The 10122-nt window shown below is 39.9% G+C and overlaps 1 protein-coding gene across 9 annotated transcripts in view; it reads right to left on the bottom strand.

Annotated features, from left to right (window-relative positions):
- Positions 1-10122, bottom strand: part of LOC143034002 (serine/threonine-protein phosphatase 4 regulatory subunit 1-like) — a 476593-nt gene that overhangs the window by 1861 nt on the left and 464610 nt on the right. For all 9 annotated transcript variants that reach the window (XM_076199815.1, XM_076199813.1, XM_076199814.1 and 6 more), the window contains 3 exons: positions 7451-7621; positions 5669-6052; positions 22-298 (listed from right to left, as the gene is read on the bottom strand). In XM_076199815.1, the coding sequence (XP_076055930.1) occupies positions 22-298; positions 5669-6052; positions 7451-7621 (832 nt within the window). The remainder of the gene's footprint in view (positions 1-21; positions 299-5668; positions 6053-7450; positions 7622-10122) is intronic.

The following is a 10122-nucleotide window of genomic DNA, read 5'->3' as shown; positions in this document are numbered from 1 at the left end:
ACTTTTTAGCACACAACTTACCTAGAGTAACAACATAAGTTGCCAGTGTTTTTGCTACAGCAATGCGCACATTAGGTACTTTGTCATCAGCTAAATCTATCAATGACTTTAGAAACATTCTGCACCAATCCTCAAGAGCACAAGAATGTTGAGCCACCAAGTGCCCACACAGAAAGGCATAAGTTTGCCTTCGGGACCAAGACTTGGCCTGTGCAAAGAGTTCCACCAGCATGTTGCCTAAGGACTCCACTAAAGCAGTGTCTCCTTCACAGCCAAGTTGTCTCACCAATTGGCTGATCTGCAATAATAAATTCTTAAATGGCCTTCCAGTAACATCTTGCAATACTTAAAAACTAACTTTCTACACCATACATACATTAGAATACAAACTAGGAAATTATACAAACACACACACTAGGACATGAGAACAAGTTAAAATGACATGTGTAAATGATGTAAAGAAAGTTTCCCATAGAGATACAGAAATACTTGGAATAGCTTTGAAGGTGATATATCCCAAGCTGGAACAATACATTAATTCAAATATAAATACAATAATAGGAAATCTAGGATATAAACCAAGTTGGAACTGTACATGAATTTCAAGTGAGATACGATAGATTGGAGAGTTGGTGACAGAATCCAACAAGCTTTGCTCCTTTCCTGTATGCTATAATTAGATGTATACAGCTTCATGGTTAGATCCATTCAAGTTCCTGGTCCTCACTCTCTTTCATTCACACACACACACACACTTCAGATGTGGAAGGTCGGTCGTGTCAAACAAAGCTTTTACTCAAGAGGGCGTTGATGCACTGCAAAAGAGGGGTGGGTGGGATGTGTGTACCTCGACTGAGAGAGGGCATTTGATAAAGTACCTCACGTTGATTTATGTATTTACCTAGTTGTATATACAGGAAGGGAGCTATGCTCGTGGTGACCCATCTTTGTATCTTTCAGCATCAAGTTTTTTCTTAAAATCTTGAATAGTGTTTGCACACCCTGTTTCCTTATCTAATTTATTCCAGGTATCCACCACTATGTGGGAAGCTATTTTTTTTCTTCAGATCTCTTCTATAGTCATCCTGTTTGAGTTTCTTTTCATGCCCTCTTATTTTTTCATTGTCCCATTTTAATAAATCACCTCCCTTGTAAGGGGGAAAAAGCCTTGGTATATGTATGTATGTATGTATGTACCTCTATCTAGGATTTCAATTCCTTTCATGATTCTATAAAGAGTCTGTAGATCTCTTTCTCTTCTTCTTTGGACAATCTTTGTTCGTATGTTAATTTGGAGAGAGTTGGTGCCAATTAAGTCATTGTTCTTTGTATTCTTTCTAATTTCTAAATGTATTTGTGTGCAAGTGTTGTGTGGTGGTTGTTGTTGTTGTCGTTCCCTTGACTGTCTGTCCGAGCAGTCCCGTCTCCCCAAGGAATGCCACAGCCAAAACTGGGTTTTCCCACAAATCCTTTATAGTGTGTATGTTGTGTTGTTTGCGTGCATGATTGTGTATAATGCAGTCTTCCATTATGTGTTGTATGGTATGGGGTGAAGTGTTACATCCTGGGCAGCTGTTCACAATGCGGTCATCCAGCCTCTTCTGGTAGCTTAGAAGTGCTGGGTGGTGGCCGCACCGCAGTCTGGCCAGGTGGACTCTCCTTTTGTGGGAGAGAGGATTCAGAAGGGTGGATATCAGGGGGTCTGGCATGCAGCAGTATGTTGTCTTTCAGTGTGTTAATGGAGTGGTGAGTGATTTGATTATGGATATGTTTCCGGAGGCTGGTATTTGGTGGTTGTGGAGGAAGAGAAGAGATTATCTGTGTGTGATACAGGTCTTTGGGTGTTGTTTTAATGTTTCTTGGTGTGTGTGGGTGTTCTGCTATGCAGTGTAGCGGGTGTGATGTGTTTGTGGTGGCTGCGGCAAGTGTTTGTGTGCCTCTCATGTCGAGGTGGTCCTTGACTTTGAGGACTTTTGTTTCATGGTGTAAATGGTCTGTAGGTGTTGTATTTGTGCAGCCTGTGATTGTTTTTAGGGCTTTGTTTTGTATGATTTGAAGGGTGTTGTGGTGTGTCTCACTGAGATTAGGAGCCCATGCAGGACTCGCATAATTCATCACTGAGCATATGCATTGTTTGTGTATTGTTGTATTAGTTTCTTTGTTTTGTCCAAATGTTGTTCCAGTGATTGACGTGCATTAAGTCTAGGTGTGCATTTGTTTTTTATGTTTGTGATGTGTTGTTTGAAAGACCCCAAGAGTTGGGGGCCAAACGGCGGCAACCAGCCCTGGCCACCGGCTCTACGCAGGTGGCACTGATCCCCAAGAGGAGCTACAACTGCCTTGGGGAGTACCACAATCCTTTTTCTCAACAGTGTTGTGTGATTGAGGTGGCAGGTTGTTAATCATGTTTGAGTGGTAAACTGCCCCCCCCCCCCCCACACACACACAAACATTCATCTTGTGGTGCTTGTGTGATGCAATAAGATGGTGGGTGGTGTTTTGGATTCTGGCATAGAACAGTGTGCCTATTGTTTTTATGTAATGTACATTCTTTCCATCTGGGGTATTGGCTGCATGTTATTGTGGCAAAGTAGCATGCAGTTGATACTTTAGGGTCTATATGGGGCGCCCCTACGGACCAGAGCCACAATCATTTTGTCTGTGATAGAGGAAAACTCTGTTCATAGAGAAATGATGACACTTTTATACTACGACTGTCCCTCCGTTATGCTGTCCCCCAACCCCTTGTTACTGTACTGTACAATTTCTCTGAATATTCATTTCCTTTTTTGCCTACCTACCCTGTGGTGGGGGCAAAAGAATACTGCCACCAAGTATTTCCACTTGGATCTTAACCTCTTCAGTACAGGCCTTAAATCTCGCGGGCAGCAACCGCTGCCAGCCATACGTGTCGTAATAATGCTCGCATCATAAAATATAGTCACCGCTTATATCGATCGTTCTCTCTTTCACCCGTGAATTTTGATAACCATAGAAAATGTGATTAAAGACAGTTTAGAGAGTATGTCATTACGCAGGGGCAACTACAATAAATATAATCAAGATGCCAATATGGCAGCCTCATGTATCCACTTGCTCCTCATGCCACCTACGTATGCGGCACCGTATGGAAGGGGTTAAGAGGCGAGAAAAAAGGGACGGGGATTGGGACCAGGCATCCTTCTCCCTGTAGTCCCACAGGGGACATTCCTAAAAAAAGTAAAAGCATAAGAGGGTCTAGGAGTTTTCCAACCAGCACCCTAAGGTTTGGGTCTTTTAATGTGCATGGATGTGGTACAGATGAGAGTAAAAGGGAAGAGATAGGTAGTATGTTTGTGAGAAGAAAGATGGATGTGTTGGCTTTGAGTGAAACTAAGTTGAAAGGGAAGGGTGAGTTATCAGGAGTGAAGCGAGGGTGAGGGAGAGAAGGGGTGGCTATACTAGTAAGTGAAGAGATAGGTAAACGTGTAGTGGAGTGGAAGGAGGTTTCTTCAAGGATAATGTGGATGAAGGTGAAACTGGGAAAGGAGATGTGGGTTTTTGTAAGTGCATATGGGCCTGGTAGTGAGAAGAGTGTAGAAGAAAGGGAGGCTTTATGGATAGATTTAAATGAGTGCATAGAGGGATTAGGGAGAAATGTCAATGTAATAGTACTAGGAGACCTTTATGCTAGGGTAGGAAATGAACCAATTGACACAGTGGTTGGGAAATGTGGAGTTCTAGGAAAGAATCGTAGTGGAGAGTTGATGGTGGAGACATGTCAAGAGAGTTGATGATAAGAACCAACTAGATGCTGAGAGATACAAAGACAGGTCACTACAACCATTGCTCCCGTTCCCGTATAACTAGGTAAATAATTCATGACTAAATGTGAGTACAGTATAGTTACACCCAACTTAGTATACATTTATATTGTCAGTGTGCTGTAAATTTGCACTGTAATTGCACCCAAAAATATATATATATATATTTGCAGAAACCACCGGGAAATTGAAAAAACAGATACTGAACGTTTTCGTCTATTTAGACATTTTCAAAGGTACAAAAAAGCAATACAGAAAGAAACAATAAATACATAAGAAGACAAGGATACTCGGAGAAGTCCCATGTTACATTTTATCACACCCAAACTCAAGTTCATGTTATTTCCAAAATTTCTTTTTATAAAACAAGGTTCAATAATATTTCTTTCTATAATATTATTACAAGAAGTAATTATTTTAGAATTTCCCCTTTGGTGGACAAATAATCCACTGGAAACTTGCCCCGTTCTAATACTATATGTTGGCCTATTCTTTTTTCTAAGCCTTTACCTGTTTGGCCTATATAAATAAAATCACAGTTTTTACATGGTATGTTATAAATACATCCTTCTTTACTTCTTGGAGAATTTTTAATTAACAGACTCTTAATGTTATTATTATTTTTAAATACTATCTGTTTTTTCAATTTTCCGGTGGTTTCTGCAAAAATAGTTTATCACGTGTATTTTGTGAATTCTTTGCATATATATATATATAATATAGCAGTTTTGCTATGCAAAATTTTGGCTGAAAATTATTACTTTTAAAGGTATCAAAAATGAGGACTAGAATATTTGTTCTCTTCCAATGGAATGGTTTAGCCATCTAGTTTTACTGTAGGGTTACTGTCAATTTCTAGGGTGAGGCTTCCACTCTCATTATTCCTAAGCAATTTCTCTAATTTCTTCAAGTTGGCTTGGGTGTTTCTGGCTGCTAATTTGTGTTTTCTATGCTAGGCTCTACCAAGTCATTTCCATAAGAGGTACACTAGTGTGAAGTTCTGATTCAGGAGTTGGAAGATAGTTTGTGGAAAGAATTTATTTCAATTGTATTCATCTCTAGATATCTACTTCACATAAAACTTTTAATTCCCCCACAGACTTTACTTGCTTTCTTTACTCTATAATTCATTTCCACCTCCAGGTCTTCATTCCCTGTTGCAGAGTGCGACCCCAAATACTAAATCTCTCCACCTCCTCTAGCTTCTCACTCTTTAAACAAAACCTCCAACCTGACACCACTCATTGTAAATCTCATCACCTTACTTTTGCCCACAGTTACTTGCAGCTTCCACCTTTCACATACCCTTGCACACTACCACCAACTACTACTCATCCTCACACTCAGTCAAAGTGCAATGTCACCTGCAAACAAAAAGACTTATCTCCCACTTTCCTCAGTCTTATTCACCAACTCATAAAACTTATTCTTAACCCCTTCCATACGGTGCCGCACACGTAGGCGTCATGGACTTAGATCTCGGTGGCAGCAACCAATGCCAGCCGTACGACGTGTCGTAATAATACTCGCATCATAAAATATAGTCACCGCTTATATCGATCGTTCTCTCTTCACCCGTGAATTTTGATAACCATAGAAAATGCGATTACAAAAGAATTAGAAAGAATGTCATTATGGAGGGACGACTACAATAAATATAATCAAGATGCCGATATGGCAGCCTCGCGAATACACTCGCTCCCCATGACGCCTACGTGTGCGGCACCGTATGGAAGGGGTTAAATTCCATTTTCATTTTTAGTTCCACATATGAGAAATTATTATGATCTCTGAATACCTACTGCTAGTACTATATACATGAAATGGAATACAATTCAAGTAACATATCACTATATAGTACTTACCACTGTGTAGCATGCATTTCGTATGCGTACTACTTTGTCTGCTACTAGTTGCAGAGCAATAGGCACCAAATAAGAATGGCAGTCTTGGGGTGAAAACAAATCAATAATGTGGCCTAACTGGATGGCTAGTTCAAGACGAAATCTCCAGTTATGTTCATTGTCAGTACGAAGGAATTCATCCATCTTGGGTAAATAATCCCTACGGTGATCTGGATGTAGGAGTCTTAAGAAATTGGCCAAGTGCTTAAGCACACCAATTCGTACTTCATCCAGATCCTTGATGAATCCATTAAATATGGGTACGAGGTCTTGATGGGCAAGATCAGCTCCAAGAATAACTGCTAACTCATGGATACTGAAGGCAAGGGTTCGGCGCACCTTCCACTGTAAATTTAAATCATATTAAAGATTTATTATATTCAAACTGTGGGAGGTTTTGTATATACAAGATAGGAGGAAAGCTGTCGAGCAGTAAAGAGTTTTTATGAGAATAGTGAAGCCCGTGTTAGAATTAGAAATGGAGAGAGCAAGTGGTTGAGGTAAAGGCAGGACTTTGCCAGAGATGTGTCAGGTTGCCATGGCTATTCAATGTGTACATGGATTGGTGTGGGAGGTAAATGCATGGGTAATGGGCAGGGGATTGGAGATGGTTAAAGAAAATGGAGAAAAATGGGAGACAAGCCAGTTGGTGTTTGCTGACACCACTGTGCTTGTAGCAAAATTAGAGGAGGGATTATGGAAGTTAGTGACAAGTTTGGAAGGGTCTGTGAAAGGAGAAAGTTGAATATGATGAGATGTACAAGGGGAGAGGAAGGCAGCAAATTGGAAGTGAGTATAAGGGACAGAGGCAGGCTGGAGGAAGTGGATAGTTTCAGATACTTGGGGGCAAATGTGGCAGGAAAGGGAGGAGTGGAGGTGGAAGTGGAATGTAGATTGAGGGGAAAAAGTAAATGCCTTGGGGGATTAAAAAGTGTAATGAGAAATAGACATTTGGTAATGGATGCCAAGAGATTTTATAAAGGGGTGATTGTACCAACTGCAATGTATGTGGCAGAAACATGGAACATTAGAGAGGAAGAGTTTAAATGTGTTTGAGATCAAATGTCTGAGAAGTATGGTATGTGTTACTAAGCTGGATAGAGTGAGAGCAGGGGTGGAAAGGGAGTTGGGAGATAGGGTTGATCAAAGAGTATTGGGATGGTTTGGACACATGGAAAGAATGAGTTAAAAAAGATTAGTAAAAGAAGTGTGGAAGGCAGAGGTGGCGGGAGGCAACCAAGAATGAGATGGATGTATAGGATAAAAAGGGCATTGAGAAAGGGGAATATCTGTTGAGGAAGGAAGGGAGAAGACAAAAGATAGGTGTGAATGGAGAATGGTTGTGTATGGATGATGTTGTGATGCATGAGAGGGAGTGGTAGGGGATGGGGGGTTAGGGGCAGGTTATATGTGAACAATATTTTGCTCTCTTTTTCTGCTTGAGAGGTTGGGGGGTCTCTGATTAAATGAAGTAGCCTTGCTGTGTTTTGCTGTAGTATTTTTGACCCATGGCAGTGGGCAAGATGCAGGGATGAACCAAGAAAAGTTGGAGGGGTGGTGAATGGGAGTGAAGTATGAGAGGGTGAAATGGGTGGGAATAGATTTATGCCTTTTGATTTTGGCTACCTCCCTTGTAAGGGAAAAAAAAAAAAAAAAAAAAAAAAAAAAAAAACCTTGGTGTATATATATTCAAACTGGATATAATATATAAACAAATAAACATAAATATTTAAGAATACTTACATGCATGTCACCTGCAAGGGTTTCATAGGTATCCTTCAGAACTGGCCAGTTTTGTCTGCCCAATGTTAGAGCAACAGCAGGTAATGAATAAGCACAATGTTTGGTAAGTTCATTGTCTACAGTTTCTGCCCGCATGGGATCAGTCATGCTGATGTAGTGTTCTAGCAGTTTCTGCAAAAGTACAACCGTTTTAAATTGTCTCCTACCCATTTCTTAGTACCCTGTACATAGGAACTGACTGCATGGTATCATGCAGTAGTGGGTGTATGGTAATATATCACCAAACCAATACCTTAGATTTATTTATTTATTTATTTATTTTTTTGGGTGCCCCTATGGATCACAGGTACACAACATTTGTTTTTGCTAGAGTAAAATCTTAACACAGAGTAATGATGCAACTTTTGTACTCCTAACTGTCCCTCCTTTATGCTCTTCCCTTGAACTGTCCTTGTTTAGACTCTACCCCTTCTTATCCCCCTTTTGAGAGGCAGGGTGAAACAAGAATTCTGACACTGGGTCATAAAAAGAAATAAAATGGAGCAGTGATAGGAGTAGGCATCCTGCTCTCTGTATGTTTATTCTATGGGATGTCATGGCATAAGAGGGCTTAGGAGAATGCCAACTAAAGGCCTAAAAATTGGGTCATTAAATCTACATGGTTTGGGTACACATAAGAGTAAAAAGGAAGAGATGGGCATGTTTGTGAGAAGGAAGATAGGGTTAAGGGGGTACACGACACCTAGGGTTTATTTTCTAAACTATTTAGAGTAAAGAGCTGAAACTTCTCAGGTAAATAGGTATCCATGTTGCCTACATTTTAGGTGAAACAGAATGATGTATGTACACATGTACATATACCAGTAGCGACATTTAAAAGTGCACAGCATCATAATACGTGGACCAATTTGTTTTATATTTTGGCTATGATTAGTCAGTAGGCACACCTAGGGCCGGTCATTGAGTAATTGAACAATTTCCTTTATACTTTTGCGTACAGGCATTTCAATTTTAATGTCCAGCAAAAATCGTGAAAAATGACATTTTTTTTGTCTTGTTTCCATTATTACTCCTAACTCTTTCATCTTACTCAAAATATTTGAATGACCGGCCCTAGCAGTTACTAAATGTAATATTTCCTGTAAGTTTCATCTAAATCTGATGTATTTTAGATTTTTTGATAAAAAAAAAGTAAAAAAATATCGAACGGAGATATTACGACTTGAAATATAAATGTATCTGTAATTTGCTTATAGTTTCACCATTTTGACTGATTTTTTCATGGCTTAATTCCTATTATATAATGGATAAGTACAGTAAAAATCATCAACATATTTTAATTATAAGTACTTTAAATAATGAAAAACTAAAGTACAAGTATATCACAGTAGTGGCGACGCACAGACGACACCATCATATAATTTGCTTTTTTGCACATTTATCGGTTTCTTCATATGAAACCTCACTGCTGGGGGTCTTCGGGGTATCCAAATCATTGGAAAGAGGTTTATTTTAACCAGCAGTGGGTGCCTTTGGAAGTGAATCCTCACTTACTCCACGAACCATCGATAGTAACTTTTACTACCGGTAAAGTTGGGCAAAAAACTGCTCTTCTACACAATCATAAATTCACATTCATTCTTATCTCCCCTCTGTACAATTTCATAACTAATATCTAATTTTCTTACTGTATTCGAGATGAATAAAGTACTTCATGGTGTAGAACCTGGCTACATATGTTGAGAGAGGTGGAAGTGAGGGCAGTGGTGGAGTGAGAGGTGGTGAGGTCTAAGCTAGTCGTCTTTGACTGTTTGCCATCTTTAACTGTTGTTTTTTTGTCATAGTAGATGTTCCTTTTGCTACCCATGATGACTGTACTAATGAGTAATATGTACTAGCTACGGTAATATATTGCCAGGAGAGCTCATGAGACATGCGTACTTTTTCTTTCGAAGCTAGTAGGTAACTGACGTCCAGCTGAGCTCTAAGTTGGCAAAAGCTATCCCTCCACCCTCATACTGGCCGTTGAAGCATTGGGTGAGCGTAAATTTAATCGAATTTCAACGTTATTCGATGCACCTGAAGGTCCTAAGTGGCACGCCCCCCTCTAGTGTGGGTTGCGCCTTTAACTCCGTCCATTTAAACCCCCGCCCAAGACATTTAAATTGCGCACCGCTGGAAAATTATTTGTCGGGATTTATTTCTAAATGGTATACAATCATTTTGAACACAGTTTTGAAAAATGCTATATCTTGACCAAATTCACCCCCCCCCCAGGTGTCGTGTACCCCCTTAAGTGAAACTAACTTTAAAGGAAGAGGTATTTTTAATTTAGGAGTGTGGTGGTGAATGTGTCAGGAATGATGAGAGGACAAGGGAGTGATGGAGTAGTTCTGTTGGTATGTGATGAAATAGGATAATGCATGGTGAAGTGGAAGCATCTTCAAGGTTAATGTGGTGAAACTGGGATGGGTGATGTGGGTTTCTGTGGGTACATATGAACCTGGTAGTGAGAAAAGAAGAAAGGGAGGCTTTTTGAACAGACTAAAATGAGTGTGTTGTAAGTTTTTAGGTGAATGCAAATGTAGAGGTGTTGTGGGTATCTCAAAGCAATAGTAGTGAATAAGACAATAGATGGAGTAGTAGGGAAGTTTGGGGTGACAGGTAAGAAT

Source organism: Oratosquilla oratoria, chromosome 16 (genome assembly GCF_046742065.1).
Source record: "Oratosquilla oratoria isolate Oo_2021 chromosome 16, ASM4674206v1, whole genome shotgun sequence".
In the NCBI taxonomy this organism is placed as follows: domain Eukaryota; kingdom Metazoa; phylum Arthropoda; class Malacostraca; order Stomatopoda; family Squillidae; genus Oratosquilla; species Oratosquilla oratoria.
This window is presented reverse-complemented; position numbering and strand designations above follow the sequence as displayed.